At 46.5% G+C, this 19,742-nt stretch overlaps 1 protein-coding gene across 11 annotated transcripts; it reads left to right on the forward strand.

Moving 5' to 3' along the window:
* Positions 1 to 41: 41 nt before the first annotated feature.
* On the forward strand, positions 42 to 18,890 carry RNF20 (ring finger protein 20). Of its 11 annotated transcripts, none has more exons than XM_059836763.1 (22): positions 111 to 222; positions 2,187 to 2,303; positions 3,127 to 3,178; positions 3,653 to 3,823; positions 3,952 to 4,119; positions 4,235 to 4,382; positions 4,548 to 4,748; positions 5,948 to 6,066; positions 6,894 to 7,040; positions 7,250 to 7,327; positions 7,662 to 7,781; positions 9,028 to 9,207; positions 9,402 to 9,537; positions 10,186 to 10,307; positions 10,620 to 11,023; positions 11,580 to 11,697; positions 12,988 to 13,137; positions 14,083 to 14,295; positions 16,201 to 16,326; positions 17,203 to 17,343; positions 17,676 to 17,777; positions 18,007 to 18,890. In XM_059836763.1, the coding sequence occupies exons 4-22, from the start codon at positions 3,695 to 3,697 to the stop codon at positions 18,181 to 18,183; spliced, it is 2,979 nt and encodes a 992-aa protein (XP_059692746.1). In that variant the 5' UTR covers positions 111 to 222; positions 2,187 to 2,303; positions 3,127 to 3,178; positions 3,653 to 3,694; the 3' UTR covers positions 18,184 to 18,890. The 11 variants fall into 11 exon arrangements, with proteins under 11 accessions (XP_059692750.1, XP_059692748.1, XP_059692752.1 ...); XM_059836766.1 differs by having other exon boundaries at positions 173 to 258; XM_059836767.1 differs by lacking the exon at positions 2,187 to 2,303 and having other exon boundaries at positions 42 to 141.
* Positions 18,891 to 19,742: the final 852 nt, after the last annotated feature.

Here is a 19,742-nt window from a genome sequence, read left to right on the forward strand (position 1 = left end):
AGGACAGCTCCGCCGGGGCCGCGGGTGGGCGGGGGCGGCTCCGCCCGCGCCGCCATCTTTGGTGCGGGTGAGGGCGCCGGCGTCGGGTGCCGCTGCAGCCCCGCCATGTCGGGCGAGGGCAAAGCGGCGCCTCCATGACGGGTGAGGGCGAAATGGCGGCCGGAAAGGGGCGGCCTGTAGCGGCCATTGCCGGCGGGACGGGGCGCAGCGGCGGCGGAATAGGTGCTGGCGACAGCCGAGACGAGGCGGCCGCGTCGGGTCTGTGGGGAGGGCCGGGGTCGGGGAGAGCCGGGAGGTGGCCTTGTGGAGGACGGAAGGGTCGCTGGGGGCTGGAGGCAGCGCACACCCGCGGAGGGCTGGACGGGCCTGCGACGTGTCCGGCTGGCGCCGTGGGAAGATGCCGGGGGCAGGGGCAGGACCCCCGCGGGATGTGGGAGAGAGGAGGAGGTCTGGGAGCGGCTGGTGTGTGTGGGAAGCTGAGTCACAGAATCGGTCGGGTTGAGATCACCCTGTGCAACCCCCCTGCCAAGGCAGAGTCACCCGGAGCGGGTGACAGAGGAACACATCCAGGTGGGTTTGGGATGTTTCCAAAGGGGGAGAGTCCACGACGTCCGTGGGAAGCTATTCCACTGCTCTGCCACCCTCTGTTTTAACTCATGTTGAGGCGGAACTTCTTGGGTTTTAGTTTATGGCCAGTGCTCCTCATCCTGTTGGTGGGTAGCATTGAAGAGTCAGACCACTCTCTTGGAAATATTTGTGTGGATTAATGAGATCCTCTACCAGTGTTCTCCAGACTAACCAGGCCCAGATATCACAGTCTCTTCTTATAAGAGAGACGCTCCAGAGCCCTCATCATCCTTGTGGCTGCCACTGGAACCTCTCCAGCAGCTTCTTGTCTTCATACTTGGGAGTCCGGAAACTGGACACAGCACCCCATCCATGCCATGCTAGGGCCAGGCAGAGCAGAGGGTTAGGAGTTTTCCCCTTTCTCCTCCAATGCTTAAAATTTTCCTGCTGAGCTTGACCTGAAGCCATGAAAAAATCCCTGTTAGGCTTGTGGATGGATCATTGACTGGCGTTCCTGCTGGGGAGTATAAACTCAAATAGCAGTTTTTAAATCTGCCCAGTGCTTTTATTCCTGTTGTTCTGTATCTGTACATAAATTCAGGTTTATGCATGTGTAGTGTGATTTCTGTACTGAAGCAGGAACATCGGTGGTGGCAGATGTAATAAGAGTTTTGGATTTAGTTGTAAAATGGTAGTAAGTAAGAGAAAATCTGAGTTTCAATCAATAGTACATAAATTCAGGTTTATGCATGTGTAGTGTGATTTCTGTACTGTAGCAGGAACATCGGTGGTGGCAGATGTAATAAGAGTTTTGGATTTAGTTGTAAAATGGTAGTAAGTAAGAGAAAATCTGAGTTTCAATCAATAGGGCTTGTAATCAGAAATCCACCTTTTTTTTAAGCAAATACAGATTGAGTAAGTAAAACTTACTGTTGGGTGGCAGAGAAGATCAGCTGTTCTATGTCAGAAAGGAAGTAAATAATTCTGACATTCAAAGCAATGTACGTTCGTGCTTAGAGTTCTTCTTCTGTGTGTGAGCAGCGGAAAGGATTGTCAGGCACTGGAAGGAGCTGCCCAGGGAGGTGGTGGAGTCCCTGTCCCTGGCTGGATGTGGCACTCAGTGCCATGGTGTGGCTGACAGGGTGGTGTTGGTTCATAGGTTGGACTCAATCTCAGAGGTTTTTCCCATTCTAAATGATTCTTTGATTCTGTGAAAGCGAGGATCTGTGGCCATAAAAAAATAATGGTTTGGGGTCTGGTGTACAGTGTGTGAGGAAGTGGTGAGAGGGGAGCTGGAGCTGAGGGGGGTGTTGCCAGGAGACAATGGAAGGGGTATTTTATCTGTGGACAGTGGTGGCTTGCTGGACTGACAGGGGACAGATGAGATGTTTTCAGTGACAGCTGTTCCCTTCCAATGCTCTCAGAATTCCAGATAAAGTGAGTGCTGCTGCTAAGAGAAGGAAAATGGTTCCTTGGCAATTGTCTTTCTTTGTAAATTTGAGATGTAATTTAATGTTTCTCTTAGAAGATACCTCACAGGATCTGTGCTGTAACTCAGCAGGATCTGTTTCAGTAACTCACTTAGAAATAATCTTTATACTATTTTGCATACAATGAAGGGCAATGCCACGCTGAGATGCCTGTGAAATGCTGAGATTTGGCAAAGCAGTGTACCAGCTTCATCTTCAAAAGGCAATGGTCTTGTTTCTTTCAGTAGAACTGCTCAATTAAAGCAGGTAAGAACTGGAAGGTTCAGTTCCTAACCCCTGGTTTGACCATAAATGCCATTATGGGCTTAAATGGAACAGGTCGGGTTTTCCTGATGTGGTCTGCGCTTCATTCACTTCTGGTTTCATTCAGTCTGGCACAATCTCAGTGGCTTTTGGAGAAGAATGCTGCTCACATCTAGTGAAGATCTGATTGGTTCCATTTTTCATCTCCAGCCGCTCCATTTGTGTTGGAAACCTTTTGAGGATACACTTGTAATTTTGCTCAATAATATTTTAGGGAACTATAGGAAATACTGTTCAAACATGAGAAAAGCCTGTTTTAATGTTGAGGGTGATCAAGCAGTAGAGAGGCTGCCCAGAGCCATGGCTGAGTTTCTGTGCCTGGAGGTGCTCAGGCTGCCTGGACAGGGTCCTTGGCAACCTGCTTTGGCTGAGCCTGCTTCATGCAGGAGCACAGGGCAGGTGATGTCCAGTCCTCCCTCGCAGCCCCAGCTGTTCTGTGATTCGCTTTTAGTCCAGAGCTTTTCAGACTGCTTTGAGTTAGGAATAGGTTCTCTTCAAACATGTTTGCATCTCTCCTGGTACACAGCAAAACTCTTGGAATAGGTCTTTACAAGCCTTGGCTCCGAGTTGCTTTTCAGTTCCGTAGGATTTGTGAGCTCTCTACGTCCAGGGCTCATTTGTTTCCAGGATGTTGCTGCCCTCAACTTTGACTGGTTGTCTGTAGATTCAGTAGGAACAGTTTGGTTGTTGTGCAGTGAACTGGTGCACATACACACAGTCTCAGTTGTTTGCCAAAGTCTAACCTGGTTCGTTTTTGTTAATGCAGAAAAGCAGAGAGTGTACCTGGATGAAGATTTTTTTGCAAGGAGGGTGATAAGGTACAGTGCTTCAATTTTAACATTATGGAGCAGTGGATATTTTCCCCATCAACTTTCTGCTTGCAGTGCAGATCCTGCTGGTGTCTTTTACTGCTAATGTTGGACCAGAATGTGTGAGTCAGCACAGGCTGGCACAATCTCCCAGTTAGAACACAAGGAGTAGATTTGTTTCTTATACCTTGCTGGGTCCCCAAAGCAACAGCTGGGCAGAGGTGCAGTATTAGAGATGTGGATCATTGTCTTGTCAAGGGTTATTCCCAGCTGCAAGGTCACTTGAATGATTTACAGTCATATTTACCAGTCTTCCACTTTTACTCCATTCCTCCTGACAAATATTTTTCAAAATCTTTCTAGTTCCATGATCTTCTCTGTTTTGGGCCCTTTGTTACTGTGATGCATGTTAAAAACCCCAAATCAAATTGACGGCATGGATGTGTATTTGGCATTTTTTTGATAGTGTTCTTTAATGTTCAGGAAGAACTTGGAGAAAGTGGGAATCTGTACACTTCAGCCACCATGTCTGGAATTGGCAATAAACGGACAGCTGGAGAGCCTGGCCCTTCTGCACCTCCGGAGAAGAAGGCAGGGGTTGAAGATTCAGGCACCACTGTGGAGACCATTAAACTTGGTGGTGTTTCTTCAACGGTATGTCTTCCTTGCATACCCACACTCCACTCCAAAAAACCACTTTTGGTTTTTTTCATCTGGAGGCAGAAATGTCTCTGGGGTCAGGATGAGTCCTTCTGTGACCTGGCTTCTGTGCCTGTGCCCAGGAGGAGCTGGACATCCGGACCCTGCAGACCAAGAACCGGAAGCTGGCAGAGATGCTCGACCAGCGCCAGGCCATCGAAGATGAGCTGCGGGAGCACATTGAGAAGCTGGAGCGTCGACAGGCCACCGACGATGCCTCTCTGCTGATCATCAACCGCTACTGGAATCAGGTTGGTAACAGCTTCTGTTACTTCATATACAGTTTTCTTGTCTCCCTGTACTGCTGCACTCCTTTTGTCACATCCATTCTTTATCTTGTTTTGCCTTGCCTGTCCCATCATTCAGTTTGATGAAAATATCCGCATCATCCTTAAACGCTTCGACCTGGACCAAGGTCTTGGAGACCTTTTGTCTGAAAGAAAAGCACTGGTGGTGCCAGAACCTGAACCAGACTCAGACAGTAATCAGGAGCGCAAAGATGAGAGGGAACGAGGTGAGGCACCTGTCTGGGGACAGTGGGAAAGGTGGATTTCAGCTGTGGACAAGGCTGATGTCTATTTCTAAAGGCTGACAGAGGCTTTTTTTTGTGTTTGTAAAGAGCAGTGATATGCTACCTTTTAGAACACAATTACTTTTTTTCACCTCTTTATGTTCCCAGGGGAAGGACTGGAGCCAGCGTTCTCCTTCCTGGCCACTCTAGCCAGCAGTACCAGTGAGGAGATAGAATCTCAGCTGCAGGAGCGTGTGGAGTCTTCCCGCCGTGCTGTTGCCCAGATTGTGACAATGTATGACAAGCTGCAGGAGAAGGTGGATGTGCTGTCTCACAAGCTGAATAGTGGAGGTATAACCAAGGTGGCAGGTATTCAAGAATGCTTATCTGCCCCCACCTTAGACCTGATCCTGCATTGTAGACATTACGGTCTAGTCCTTCTCACGTGCATTTATTTTCCAAAATTAATTTGCTTGGCTTTCCAAACTCTTGCTACCAAAATCTCTTCTAAAGGACCATGTGCCAGAAGTGCATCGTATCTCTGTATTTGAATGCTGAGGGCTCTGCCCAGCATGTTGGGCTAAGAAGCAGCTTGTTTCTGCCAGTACTGTGTTCATGTACCTGAGAAGCTCATAGAGCAAAGTTGAACCTTCTCAGGCAGCTGTTCTCAGCCACGACATAAAAGGTTTCACGCTTACAAGTAAAGAAGTGAAATCAGCATTGTGAACTGATGGTGGACTCCTTCTCTTTTGCGGTTTAGTAGAAGATGTAGGAATAAGAAGCTGCTCAGTTTCCACTGAGTCTTGAGCAAAACTGTACCCATCTCATGGCATGGTGTACTTAGTGTAGCTGTCAGTTTTGAACATAACAGAGTCTGCAGAGAAACCCAAATGACTGTGTTCAAAAAATTAGTGTAGCAGATTCACTTTAGTCTCAGATGACTGTTGAAAAAACAGCATTAGTTTAAGGTTAGATTTTTAATATTTTGAAAGAAACCTTGGGTGGCATATCAGCTCATGCTTGGTGTGCTTCCTGTGTGCTCTGACCAATTCTGGCATTGATGTAGGGAAGTGTTGCTGTCCTTGTCTGGCAGTCATAAACTGTAGTAGCTTTGACACTGGTGCCATATAAGCCTGTCCTCAGGTGCTCTAGTTTCACCTGTCACCCCAGTGCTGTGGTTGTCACATGGTATCATGGTGTATTGGCCTGGTGTGTCACCCTGGGCCACCTGTTGCAGCAGGTTTATGCATGAATTTGGGCAGCATTCAGGCGTCCCTGGGTTCCAAGGGCATGCTGGGTTGCTGGCACAGACACAGCTGAAGTGATCTCTGGTGTGAGGGGATGGCCCCTGAGCCAGAAATGGGGCAGCACTGTTAAACTGCAGAGCCTTTTGCACACGTGGCAGAGGTAAATGAAACTGAAGTTAGACCCAGAAATGTCCTTTTCTCTTTTTTTACTTCTCTCTTTGCTGTTCAGGAATTAAAACAATTTTTCATTGGTTTAATTCCTGCTGTTCAGAAATTAAAACTTGATTTCCATTAATTTCCTTTTCTTTGTGCACCTTTGAGATATTTCACTGATGGAAGAAGCAGTAGTGGAGCTGAATACCTACCTGTCACATGAGAATGGACGGCTGCAGGAGCTGGCTGATGTTCTTCAGGAGAAGCACAGAGTCATGTCTCAGGAGGTAGAAATAGGAGAGAGGAAGAAATCTGCTTTACAGTCCTGCTTAGCATAATTTATGGTTCCCATGGATTGGAAGGCAGTTCATTTTTTTGGAGAGGCACAAGAGGAGCATGGTTTGAAAGTTACCAAAAGGGTTGTTGTGGAGAGCTGTTCATAGATTTTCTGTATAAATTATATTGATTTGCTTGTTACATCACTAAAGGAAAGGATATTAGTACATCAGTGAACTGAATGGATTTAACTTTTAAAGAAGAGGGGAGAGCAGAGAAACTGGGGGCACATGATGCTGAGGTGGCTGTGTAGACACCTGGAACAGTCAAGATGACATTCCTGTCATTCTCAGTTCCTTGGTTTCTCTGTGTAATTTGACAGTGTAATGATATCGGTTACAGGATGATCCCAGTTGTTAAAGGATTCACATTAGTAGCAGCATATGTTTGAGAGATTTCAGTTCATTTAAAAATTGTAGTTTTGCTGGTCTTGCTCAGCATCAGACCTCTGAGCACTTAGGTGCTCTGTAGAGTATATGGACATAGAGATTGAAAAGATTAAAATCCAAAAAAGGCTTTGAATAAGCTGAGGTGGCTGCCTCTGTGTTCTGCCAGATATTACAAGCTTCCTGCTCTTTCTCCATTTTCAGTTTTGTCTTAATTTTGTTGCTGTCTTGAGATTTAGCCAGTGTAAAATTCAGGACAGTGCATGGAATAGTCTGTCACCACAGCAAAAGATGAAAAGCACATGATGAGTAAGAGAAAAATGACTCCTGAGCAGCATCAGGAAGAGTTGGGTCTATGCAATGTGCTCACTGAAGCACTCCTTTGATTGCAGTTCTCCAAGCTGCAAGAGAGGGTGGAGACAGCAGAATCCCGGGTGTCTGTCCTGGAGACCATGATTGATGACCTTCAGTGGGACATTGACAAGATCCGCAAGAGAGAGCAGAGGCTCAACCGCCACCTGGCCGACGTCCTGGAGCGAGTAAGCGCTGGCCAGGAGACCTGGGAAGTGGGGGTGGTGTTGGATGGGTGTGTGACATCCTCTCTGGGACTTTGCTGTGTGACATCCTCTCTGGGACTTTGCTGGGAGAGCTGAGAACCTGCAGTGCTCCTTCTTTGGTCTTGGACCTGCTGCATCACTCTTGCCAGTATTTCATTGGGTCTTGAGGAAATCTCTTGCATTTTTTGCAGGTAAATTCCAAAGGCTACAAGGTGTATGGAGCTGGGAGTAGCCTCTATGGGGGAACAATCACCATTAATGCCCGCAAGGTGAGGTCAGGAGCTTGGTTGTGGGCGAGGGGAAAAATAAATTCAAGGAGAACAAGGGCCACAATTTGAACAGAATTTTGATACTTATTTTAGATAATTTTTAGATCCTGTGCCACAAAGCTGGGTGACTCTGGGCAAGCCATTTTGTCTGTGTATGAGTTTTCTACTCATACACAGACAAAAAGAAACACCTGGTGAAATTAGATTCTGTCTTGCTTGGTCAAGTTACCTGACTGCTCAGGGTGTAGCTGCTGTTACTGCATGAACAGATAGTTCATTAGCACTCTCAGGAGACACATTAACAGTAGGATTTACAAGCAGTTTATCCTAACAGTTTGAGGAGATGAACGCAGAGCTGGAAGAGAATAAAGAGCTTGCTGGGAATCGCCTTCATGAATTGGAGGAACTACGTCAGGATCTTGAGGAAGTAACAACACAGAATGAAAAGCTCAAGGTGAGACGTGTAGCTGTGTAAGGATGAAGGTGTTCTGTGGGATGGGCTGCCCTCAGCCTTGCAGTGCTGTGTCTGCAGAAAACCTCATTGCAGTGTCTGTTCTGAGCCTGCTCTTCAGCTGTGTTACACTTTGCTCCAGGTACGATTGAGCTAGTCTGTGGCTCCACTTGCAGCTCAGTGCGTTGGTGACACCACGTGGCCACCATTGGAAATTGTAATGGTTTCCTGCCCATGTCCCGTTCTGATCTTTGAGTCCATTTTAACCAGATCTGGTAAAAACTGTCTTCATCTCTTTACAAGTAGTGATCCCTCTTCTGCTTTCCCCATGTCCTGTGCAAGTGGAACCAGAGAACAGAAACAATCAGGGTACATGTGTGGGGAGAGAGGCTCTTGAAAGAGTCAAAGAATTTCTGCCTTCCCCACTGGGGAGTATGGATAGATGGGAGACAGCCTGTGAGTTTGTGATGTTTTAAAAGTGGTAACAAGAAGCTGTGACTGTGTGGTAAATAAGTACATGATGGAGAGAATAATCCAAATTTCATCCTAGTGGTCAGTGCCAGTTATAAGAAATGTCTGTCTCAATAACTTAAATCCAGAGATCTGATGCTGGAAACTGTCTTGAGGCATCTCTGAATTCTGTTTATCCACATGAGTTTGTTTAGAGAGAAGTGGTCTTTAGCTTACAACTCCCCCCCCCCCCCCCATTACTTTTAAGCTAAATGCATGTGTATATCTGTCTCTTTCACTGCTGCTAGTCACAATAATTTGCTAACTTTTTTTTCTTGGAGTTCAGTTCTATACCTCTGGGATTTTTTTTTTATTTCTCTTTCTTTCAGTTATGTCCTACTAGTAGAAGGCTGACGTAATGCCTACTTGCATGTGCATTTTCTCTGTTCTCTCCTACTTTTCTATGTGTCCATCTTTACTGATCTGGGTGTTTACAATTTATTATGTTTTCCAAATTCATATCTTTGAGAGAAACTATTTCAGGATCCAAGAGTGAAAAATTTCTGTCATGTGGTTGTGCTAGAGAGGCCACCTAGTGCATGAAGAGAACACAGACACTTTTTAAGATTCGTACTGAATCATATCACTTGGACCTTCTTCACAGCAGTGCCATTCAAGTTCTGCTTTTGTCTTTGCTTGTGGCAGCTTGATTTATTGTTCTGTCTTGAGAGACAGAATTCAAATGCAAAGGCAAGGAGATAATTTTCCCTTTTGTGGCATTTTTTTGTGTCCCAACCAGGTTGAGCTGCGACGGGCAGTGGAAGAGGCTGTGAAGGAGACCCCAGAGTATCGCTGCATGCAGTCCCAGTTTTCTGTTTTGTACAACGAGAGTCTGCAGCTGAAGGCACACCTTGACGAGGCCCGCACGCTGCTCCACGGCACCCGCGCCACGCACCAGCGCCAGGTGGAGCTGATCGAGGTAACACCTCTGCTCCCCCAGCCTGGGAGCTCTGTCATGACACCAGCCATCACTGCTGGCTCTGTGTGCCTCTGCAAATGCTCAGGAAATAGATGCTTCTGGCAATAATTCAGGCTCTGGTGGTACCTGATATTGATGAGGTGAGAGATACTCCAGGTTCAAAGCACCAAGTTCTGTTTCTTTTTTGTTCTCAGAGGGATGAGGTCAGCCTTCACAAGAAGCTACGCACTGAGGTGATTCAGCTGGAGGACACCCTGGCACAAGTCCGCAAAGAGTATGAGATGTTGAGGATAGAGTTTGAACAGACTCTTGCTGCCAATGAACAAGCAGGTATGGTGTTGTCTGCTGTGACTAAAAACAAACACCGCCTACCCACCAATGCCCATTAGGGGCTACAGTGGTTGATCCTTTGTTACTGTTAAATACTTGTTCTGGCAGGTCTCCTCATCTCAAAACAAAGCTCTTCACCTGTTTTTTTGGGACGCCAGTTCCATATTATCTGACGTATTTCTAGATGCTGCATAATAGATACATTTTGCTAACAGTTTGGTTTATGGCAGGATATATTACATTATTAAAAATTTCCTGGGGGGAGGATTCATTTCCAAGTCTGTAAGGACAATGTAGATAGCAAAGCAGTGATTCTTAAATTTCATCAGAAGAAATAAATTACTTCTGAAGCAGCATTTAAATCAGATTCCTTTTGTAGCATGACATGTTTCCCTTAGGATCATGGTCATTAAAAGAATGTTAAGTGGGAACTTACGACTGTGAATTTGCAAGGACTTATGGTTGCATATAAAACTGGCATGACTTTCCTTCTGCAAGTGTTTTGTGTTGCTCTGTTATGTGGCAGAATGGTGATAGTCTTGTTTTTTTCTTTGTCATTGTCACTTAGCTTGTTCTCCATCTCCATGAAAGTCCTCAAGAAGGTTGACAGAAGTGTGGTTTGTTGCAGAGGTGTTTCTGTTTTTTCAGGCCCCATTAATCGGGAGATGCGTCACCTCATCAGCAGCCTCCAGAATCACAACCATCAGCTGAAGGGAGAAGTGCTGAGATACAAGCGCAAACTGAGAGAGGCCCAGTCTGACCTGAGCAAGGTAACACAGCAGAGAATGCCAGAAAAGAGGGGAAAGTGCTTAGGAGAAGGGGGAATGCTGTCACCCTTGCCAGGAGTACCAACCTTTCTGATACGCTGTGCAGGACGCAGTGAAATTTTCTGTGGAGCTCTGCACTCTGCTGCTTCCTTTGACCACACAAATGCTCTTCCTTTGTAGCTGTGTGGTGCTCCATGTAAAGGGGGCATGGAAGCATGGATCTAGGAAGACAAGGGAGAAGGGGCTAAGGAAGACTCCTGGCTAAGAACTTACACATTTGTTTTCTTGGTGATCTCTCTTGCTGTTCCACGCCAGATCCGCTCTCGCAGTGGCAGTGCTCTCCTCCAGTCCCAGTCCAGCACTGAAGACACAAAGGAGGAACCTGCAGAGATCAAGCAGGAGCCTGATGATCCTTCTGCCCAAGGGACTGTTCCCAAGGCTGCTTCTGAAGACATTAATGAGATGAAGGCCAGGCGAGATGAAGAGGAACGGGAGCGGGAGAGACGGGAAAGGGAGAGGGAACGAGAGAAGGAAAAGGAGAGGGAGAAAGAGAGAGAACGTGAAAAAGAGAAAGAGAAAGAAAAGGAACGAGAGCGGGAAAAGCAGAAGCAGAAGGAATCTGAGAAGGAGAGAGAGTCGAAAGAGAAGGAAAAAGGCAAGCATGAAGATGGGAGAAAGAAGGAGGCTGAAGTGATCAAGCAGCTGAAGGCTGAGCTCAAGTAAGAGTTGCTGTTTCTCCCTTTCCTGTGGGAGCAGTGCCCAAGCCTGGGGTGTTCACGTGGTCTTGCTTTTACGGGATCAGCATCACTGGAGTTTGGAAACAAGAGAGTTTCTTGATAGCCTTTGTATCTGACTGTGATGTGGTCAGTGCAGTAGCCTAAAGCATGAATTACCAAAGCAGATACTTCATGGTGTGGGTCATGTAATGTTGATTTGTTGCTGTCAAAACAATAGCATAGCAGCAGGTTATTAATAGAGGACACAGCAGTGTTCCCGCTTGTGGATGGTTCCCAAAGCAGAGGTTGATAGTTTGTAGGTATTATTAGGATATGTATTTCACCTCCAGCTCACTTCTTGCATTTCAACCCATGTGCCTGAACATGTTTTATTTCCAGCCTATACTCAGCTGCTGTTTTATGTTACTAGGATAAAATGAGCCACCAACAACTCCATATGCATATGGGAGATGAGAGAATATTGCCGGGCTGTGCTACTGGCTGTGTAACAGTGGTTTTGCTGCTGTGTTCTCACTGTGGTCTGTCTCCCTTTTTCCAGGAAGGCCCAGGAGAGCCAGAAGGAGATGAAACTGTTGCTAGATATGTACCGCTCTGCCCCCAAAGAGCAGAGAGACAAAGTGCAGCTCATGGCAGCTGAGAAGAAGGCAAAAGCTGAGGTATTCCTAATTTCTCTTCCTCTTTTCTTAGTAATGTGTTACTTAAACTTCTTTTCAGATACTCTGCAGCAGAACTGTGTTGTTTCTCCTCTCAGAACTGAGGATTGTTTGTCTTCTCAGCTTTGTCTCTTAGATATTGGAATGGTCCGGAGATAAACAGGGACTAGTAGCTAGTGCAGGCACACTCACACAACAATCTCTAGGTTCAAAAGCACAGACCCATTTGCAGATCCCTTCAGTTCCAGCATGTCCCTCTCTTTGGGACCCCTGTGGTTCCAAGCCCCTCTTGCCTTCTTCACAAGCAAGATCTCACCTATAGGCAGCATTCCTCTGTGCAGCACACACATGTGGGGTAGAGAGTTAGATTACATGGCGATACTTAGGAAAATGTGTAATGAAAAGATACGAGAAGATAGGACAGGACAGGCTGTGCTGATTGTGGGAAGGCTGAGCCAGGCAAATGTGTACTGAAGGCCCGTATTTCCCATGGGACTGGCTCCTTTTATACCCTTCCCTGTCTAACCCCAATTTGTTCAACCTTGATCTCCGTTTTCCAGCACATTGCTCTGGATTTGAGCAGCTCTTGATTGCCACAGAGCTCTCCCAGTTCAGGAGCCATTCCTGCTTTACAGTGTTAACTGTTACAAAGTCACAGCTGACCTTTCTTTAGGTGGTTCCTGTAATTTCTTGGAAGCTGTTGTGACTGGAGAGGTTTGCTTCCTCTCTTTGTCTCTGTGTTTGTTTTGTCAGGTTTGTGTCTCTGTATATTTTGGTTTGGGTTTTCTCCTTCTTCCACACTCAAATAACCTTGATGGAGTAAACATTCACACTCTTATGTGCTCTCAACAGTTAGTGTGACTGACAGGTTTCATTCTCATCACTGCCTCCCTTACCATTTGTCTGCCAAATTTGTATCTCTGTATGTTTTATTTTGCCTCCTCCTTTTCCTGTTATCTCCTGCTTGTATGGAAGAAGGTCCTTGACCAGATGGCCTTAAAGGAGCAGATGCTCTCTGAGCCCATATCCATACATGTACAATTGCAGGAGACTGATGTTCCTACTCTGATAAAAGATGCTGTGAAATTTTCAAAGGTGGAAGTCAAGATCTTGGGCCTGCAGCTCATCTCAATGGTACATCTGCCTGTAATACTCTGTCAAAACAACCTGGGTTTTTTTGCTATGCTTTGAGGGCAGTCCTGAGTGTTTCAGAGAATTCTGGAGAAAACAGGCTCTGAACAATGCTCAGGGCATATCCTTGTGTTTAGTGTTGTTTCTGGTTGGGTCTTGTAGCTTGAAGAACTGAGGCAGAGGGTGAAAGAATTGGAGGACAAGGAAAAAAAGGAGAGTAAGAAGATGGCTGATGAGGATGCCCTCCGCAAGATCCGAGCAGTGGAAGAACAGATTGAATATTTACAGAAGAAACTTGCCATGGCTAAGCAGGTGAGAAATTCCTGATGAGTTATCTTTTGGCTGGGGCAACTGGAGGAGCTGCCTTCAGGTTACATCCAGGAAGAGAGAAGGAATTTATATCTGTGTGGGCCAGAGATGGGAGTTTGGTGCTTGTGTACCAAAGGGGAAGAAAACTGCGCAAGTAAAAGAACCACCAGCAAAATAACCCCCCTCCACCCTCAGTTCTAGGATATCTCAGGCAGGCCATGGTGGGAAATGTTTGATAACAATTAAACATTAAATAAACAGTTAAACATGTGGCCTTGGTGAAGCACACAGAGGAGAATTGGCTTTATCAGCCATTAGGGGAAGAGATTACAATTTCTTTTTAAGAGTGATTACCTCCTCAGTTCATCTAGTCAATATGTTTGCATGGGAGTGGTACATACCTTCTGCTAAAAAAGGCTCAATCCAATGAGAGATTGGCTTGTCTCTACCCTACACCTCAGCAGGGTAGAGGCAAGCCAATGAATTGACATGTGCTTGCTTAGAATTTGTATTCTTGTTATTGTAGAACAGAACTGCTCTACCTTGTCAATGCTGAAGTGGCCAAAGTGAGTTTAAGGAGCTTGGCAGCCTTTAGTTGGAAGCTGTTGAGCTGTCCACATGTAGAAATTTTGGCGTGGTGTATCTGACAGCAGTTCAGCTGCTGGGAATTGGGTGTTGGTTTCTGCCCAGCTCTGGCAACGACTGTGTCAAACCTGATTCTGCCAGACAAGTGACAGGTGACCATCTTTTCTCTGCACCTTCAGAGTATCTCTGCTGTGGTTCAGACTTGTAGGGAATACATTTTTCTGGTTTTTGGGATAATGGTGCTCCCTGACACCAAGAATCTTCCTCCATCTTCACTACCTTTGGTGTCTCTGAATAAAATATTCAGGCTCACTCTAGGGGGTCCAGGGCACAGTTTGGCCAGAGCCTGTGATGTTTTTGCAGGAGGAAGAGGCCCTGCTGTCAGAAATGGATGTCACAGGCCAAGCCTTTGAAGACATGCAAGAGCAGAACATCCGCCTGATGCAGCAGCTGCGGGAGAAGGATGATGCCAACTTCAAGCTGATGTCAGAACGTATCAAGTCCAACCAAATCCATAAGCTGCTGAAAGAGGAAAAGGAGGAGCTGGCAGACCAAGTTTTGACACTGAAAACACAGGTAATAAGGAAAAAGGAGAGGGGACAAGAGAGCTGGTGGGGAGATGGAGGTGTGGGTTATCTGTTTTACACAGCTGCACACAACCATTTGCTCTCTCCCCCACTGAGGAAAGGGGAAAGAAGCAAAAGGGACAAAGTGAGAAAACAGGTGAGCTGAATAAAGGCAGTTAAACAGTTAAAGCAGAGATGTCCATACAAGGAAAACAACAAATTAATTAATTAATTGGTTACTTCCTGGGGCAGGCAGGCAGTTGAGCCATCTCCAGGAAGGCAGGTCTTCATCAGGCCTTACTGTTGTTTAATAAACGCTGCAGCTCTGAACATCCTCCCACTGCCTCCTTTCCACCAGCTGTTATTGCTGAGCACAGCAGGGGTATGGAACACCCCTTGGGCCAGCTGGATCAGCTGTCCTGGCTGTGTGGCATCCCAGCTTCTTGGGTACCCTGAGCCTGCCTGCTGGTGGGCAGCATGAGACACAGAAGGTCTTGTGCTGTGTAAGTACTGCTCAGCAGCAGCTAAAACAGTGCTGTGTTTCTGACAGTGTTTTGCTCCAAAATGCAAAACATAGCAGCATGTGAGCTGCTCTAAAGAGAATTAACTGTCCTCACCAGAATCAGTCCAGGATGGTGTGTTCTCTCACCAGCCTGGGAATGCATCAGGATTCAAAGGGGCCTGTCATTGTAGGAAACTGAGGATGCTGTATGAGCATTACAATGTCCTACAGGTTCACTGCTATGGAGAGCAGAAGGGTGAGGAAAAGTGGGAAGTCCTTTTCCTGTTGGGATGGTACTTCTGCCTATAGCTGTATATATTGGTAAGAAGCAGGAGGAGTTGGAAACCATGGTTGAGTCTGTACTACCTCAGACATGGGCACAGGCTGGGAGAGGAAATCTCCGAGAGCAGTGGAGCAGAGAAGGACTTGTGGATTCTGATGGATGAGAGGCTGGACCTGACTCAGCAGCACACGCTGGGAGCCCAGAAAGCCAACTGCATCCTGGGCTGCATCCAAAGCAGCGTGGGCAGCAGGCTGAGGGAGGGGATTTTGCCCTTCTGCTCTGCCCTTGTGAGAGCCCAACTGCAGTGCTGCATCCAGCTCTGGGGTCCTCAGCACAGGAAAGACACATGGACCTCTTGGAGGGAATCCAGAGGAGCCTATAAAGATGATGAAAGAAATGAGCACCTCTGCTACAAGAACAGGCTGGGAGAGCTGGGCCTGTTCAGCATGGAGAAGAGAAGACTCAGGGGAGACTTCATTGCAGCCTTCCAGTACTTGAAGGGGGCTTAGAAAAGTGAGGAAGAGGAACTTTTTATATGAGCATACAATTACAGGACAAGAGACAATGGTTTTAAACTGAAAGAGGGCAGGCTTATATTAGATGTTAGGAAGAAATTCTTCACTCAGAGGGTGGTAAGGCACTGCTAGAGGTTGCCCAAAGAAATTGTGGATGCCCCATCCCTGGAAGTGTCGAGGGCCAGGCTTGGATGGGGCTTTGAGAAACATGCCCTAGTGGAAGTTATCCCAGAGAGGCTGGGACTAGAGGATCTTTAAGGTCCCTTCCAATCCAGGCCATTCTATGACTCTGTATCCTGTCATCCTTGGAACCGCTGTGGAACTGTTCACTGCCTTACAGCAAGTCTTTAAGCCACTGCCCAAAAATTAAGACTTTGTTGCAAATATTTGACCGCTGCTTTTAAACTTGTTTACAAGTGTTGACCAGAGAGATGTGGGTACAGCTCTCTGGATACAGGCACTGCTGTTCAGGGAGAAAAAGGCAAGCTGAAGGTGTGCTCCCTGGTGATGGGAAAGCAGGGGTAGTTTTACCCCTGCAGCTTGAATGACAGCTCTGAAGACCCACAGAGCATGCATTCATTGATTCCTTCTGTTCCCTCTGTGTCCCTTTCCAAGGTGGATGCCCAACTGCAGGTGGTACGGAAGCTGGAGGAGAAGGAACACTTACTGCAGAGCAGCATTGGAACAGGAGAGAAGGAGCTGGGGCTGCGAACACAGGCCCTGGAGATGAACAAACGTAAGGTGAGCGATGCTGTCCTTTCCTCTTGGGCTGTGAGGGGGAGCTGCTGCCTTGTGGGAGGCTTGGAAGGCTCTGAGCTCTCACTGGCATTACAGAACCTGGTATTCCCTGGTTTTGGATGAGTGTATCAGAAGGCTGAGGAGTCCTGAAGAGAATTATGATAAAGTACTAGAGATTGATGTTTTCCTTTGTTAAGGAGAAGCAGGTTATACGTTTTTCTGTGTAACCTGTGGTGAAGAAAGAGCAGCCAGATGAAGTTAACTGGGGTCAAAGCCTATGTAGCAAAGACGGGATAAGCAAAAGGAAATACAGCTGGGGAATGTGAACACTTTCAACAAATGCCTAAGATCAGTAAAGTAGGTGTGTTACCAGTAAAATAAGACGAAGTCTTATAGCTGCCTTTGTTGTTAAGTTTTAGTAGAAAAGCAGAAATTTTATCAAAACAGAAAGGAAAGCAGGAATATCACTGTGAAGAGGAGCTGGGGAGAATTCAGCAGTCACCTGTGCTTAGTATGACAATTTGTGGTATTAAGGGCATTTGGTTATATAGGTAGAAGAGAGCTGGTGAAAAGAGAAGATCGTTAGAAACAGGTATCTTGCAGTTCTGTCTATTAACAGCTACAGAACTGCCTCTGAACACTTTAATAGAGAAAATGTGGAAGCTGGAAGGCTGAAAGTACCTTAAGAAGATATGTGGATGATCATTAGGTTTTTTTCTAAGTGATGTGTTTTGCAGCATGCCAAGGTTTGGCTCTGCCCAAAGGAATCTTGAAGCTAAATGATTAGAACTTGCTGATAATAAGGTAATAACAAGGGTCTAGAAACTACTAGAGCTGTTCCTCTATGTTTGGTCCTTATATACTGGTTTTCTTTCTCAGGCCATGGATGCAGCCCAGCTTGCAGATGATCTGAAGGCCCAGCTAGAGCTGGCTCAAAAGAAGTTACATGATTTTCAAGAAGAGATTGTGGAAAACAGAGTAACTAGAGAGAAAGAGATGTTCAACTTCAAAAGAGCTGAGGTATACTTCCTATGCACAATCCTTCAAGATCTGTCTGCTTTAGTCTCCTTCTCCTTGTACATTGAGCTTGCAGAGGGTGAACTGCTTGCAGCTGAACTGCTCTTGGTGTCCAGTTTCACTTTGATTTCGGCTTCATCAGGGCTTGGCTCTTTCAGATTTTGTCCCCTGATAACTGACAATACTTGTAGCATCAGAGGAACATGTTGTCTCTTGGGTTATAGGGGATGAAACTAGGGGTGGCATGACTTAGCCAGGTGCACATTCTCTTTGGTCCCTGAAGAAGCTGATAGAGAATGTACTGCTCCTTCACTTGGTCTCCTGTTTTTGTGCAGGAAGATATTTCTAGGTTGCGCAGGAAGCTGGAGACCACAAAGAAGCCTGACATGGTTCCCAACTGTGATGAGATCCTCATGGAGGAAATCAAGGATTACAAGGTGAGTATCTGTGTCCCTCTACTTCCCTTTTTACCTTAGTCAGAAGATGCGTAGGCACACTTCCAGTATCTGACATCTCTCATCTGTACTCTGGCACTGGAGAAACCACATTGTCCTTCTGAGGAATGGAAGGACCTTCATGTTGAGACATCTCTGAGCCACAGCAGCTGGGCTGCAGCGCCCCTCACTGCTCTGTGTGTCTGTGTGTCTGTCTGTCTGTGTGCTGCAGGCCCGCCTGACGTGCCCATGCTGCAACATGCGCAAGAAGGACGCGGTGCTCACCAAGTGCTTCCACGTCTTCTGCTTCGAGTGCGTGAAGACACGCTACGACACCCGGCAGCGCAAGTGCCCCAAGTGCAACGCGGCCTTTGGGGCCAACGACTTCCACAGGATCTACATCGGCTGAGGCCCTCTCAGAGCCCCTGCTGGTGCTGAGCCAGCCTCCCTCCCTCCCTCCCTCAGCTTCTGCTGCCTGAGCTGCAGTGTCTCCTGGGAGGGGCCTTCAGGGTCTCGAAAGAAACACGCTCTGGATCTTGCTTCCTTTCTTGGCCTGTCCCTTAGTTTTTGTGTGTTCTTTGTGCCTGAGAGGAAATTTCCCATCCCTCGCTTTCACACTGCTAAGGTGGGAACATGCAGCTGAAGTGCTGCCTAGATGGGATAGAAGCTGAGCTGCAGCAGAGATTAGTGAGAGCTTCATTTGAGGGCTCTGCTAATTAAATCCCATTAAGGAATGGCACAGCTCCTGGGAGGGAAGTGTTTCCCAATTAACAGGCCCAATAGAGGCCAAGGAAATTAATCTGTAGACTCAGTGGAGCAACTCCTTAGGTACCTGTGTATCTTCCTGAGACAGGGCAAGAACCCCTGAGGGCTGGTGCACTAGGAAACCTTTGCCCAAACACATCTAAGTATCCAGAAAAGGAGAAAGGAGAGATCTTGGAGAAAATAGCATTCCACTGACGAGCCCTGGTTGATCTGCTCACCTTCCCCTAGGCTGAGGCATTGCTGTCATTGTCCTTCTCAGAAAAGGACTTTAGGTGGTTCCTTTGCTGCAGCTTTACCATAAAGATTAACCTTGTTATGTACAAATTCTTATTAAAGCTGTTGTTTGGTTTATTTTTCTGGTTCTCCTGCCTCTGGTACTGTCTGTCTGCTCTCCCATCTTTTGTCCAGTTCTTGGAAACATTTCTCACAAATTTTAAACTTCAACAGTAGAAACACTGAATTTCTTCCTTCCTCTCCTTTTAAAATATGCTCAGCTAGAGCAACTTTTGTTCCTTTGGCTGTATACCCAGTGGCTTATTCCTGACACAACAGGAGGGCCAGGATGCTGCATTATTTCTGCAGTCATTTTGTCATGGCTGCTGGGAATTTTGGCAGGGATGTCATGTGGCTTAGAGTCTCAGAGCTCCCTCTGCTTGGAGGCTGCATTTGAAGTTGACTCCTAAAATCAAAATGGGAAGTTGTTGATTTTTGACATTTCTTTCTAGGGTGTAGTGTTTTCCCTGTAAACCTAATTGGCATGGAAGGTGCACCTATCAGGTTTGTCTCATGGGTGTCCCTTCCCTGAAGCATGGAATCTCCTGCCTTCCTCCATCCCCTCCCTGCAGGAAATACCAGTTACAAAGTAAAGGAGTTCATCACAGGCTCTTACACTATTCATTATCTTGGTGAAAACATTCAGAATATATGAGTAAAGCCTTGTATATTTTGTTCCAGATTTCAAGGCAAGGTGTATTTTATTACCATCTGTATAGCAGTTGTCTTGTGTCAAGTGGGCAGTTTTCCTTATCTCTCTCTGAGTGATCACAATCACTCCACCCTAGGGAGGGAACATCTGCTGATAACAGGCTATTGAATGTCCCTGCGTGGCTGATAAGAACTATAGCATCCCATTGTGAGATGCTCCACCCAGAGGGAGGAGCCAAGCATTCCTACCCAGATAGAATTTGGAGAGCCTGGAATAAC

Source organism: Haemorhous mexicanus, chromosome Z (assembly GCF_027477595.1).
Source record: "Haemorhous mexicanus isolate bHaeMex1 chromosome Z, bHaeMex1.pri, whole genome shotgun sequence".
Lineage (NCBI taxonomy): Eukaryota > Metazoa > Chordata > Aves > Passeriformes > Fringillidae > Haemorhous > Haemorhous mexicanus.

Coding starts and splice junctions, on each gene's coding strand:
- RNF20 (XM_059836767.1), top strand. CDS start 3,695: ATGTCTGGAATTGGCAATAAACGGACAGCTGGAGAGCCTGGCCCTTCT. Junction 6,067..6,893: donor ACAGAGTCATGTCTCAGGAG/GTAGAAATAGGA, acceptor CTTTGATTGCAG/TTCTCCAAGCTGCAAGAGAG. Junction 7,041..7,249: donor TGGCCGACGTCCTGGAGCGA/GTAAGCGCTGGC, acceptor CATTTTTTGCAG/GTAAATTCCAAAGGCTACAA.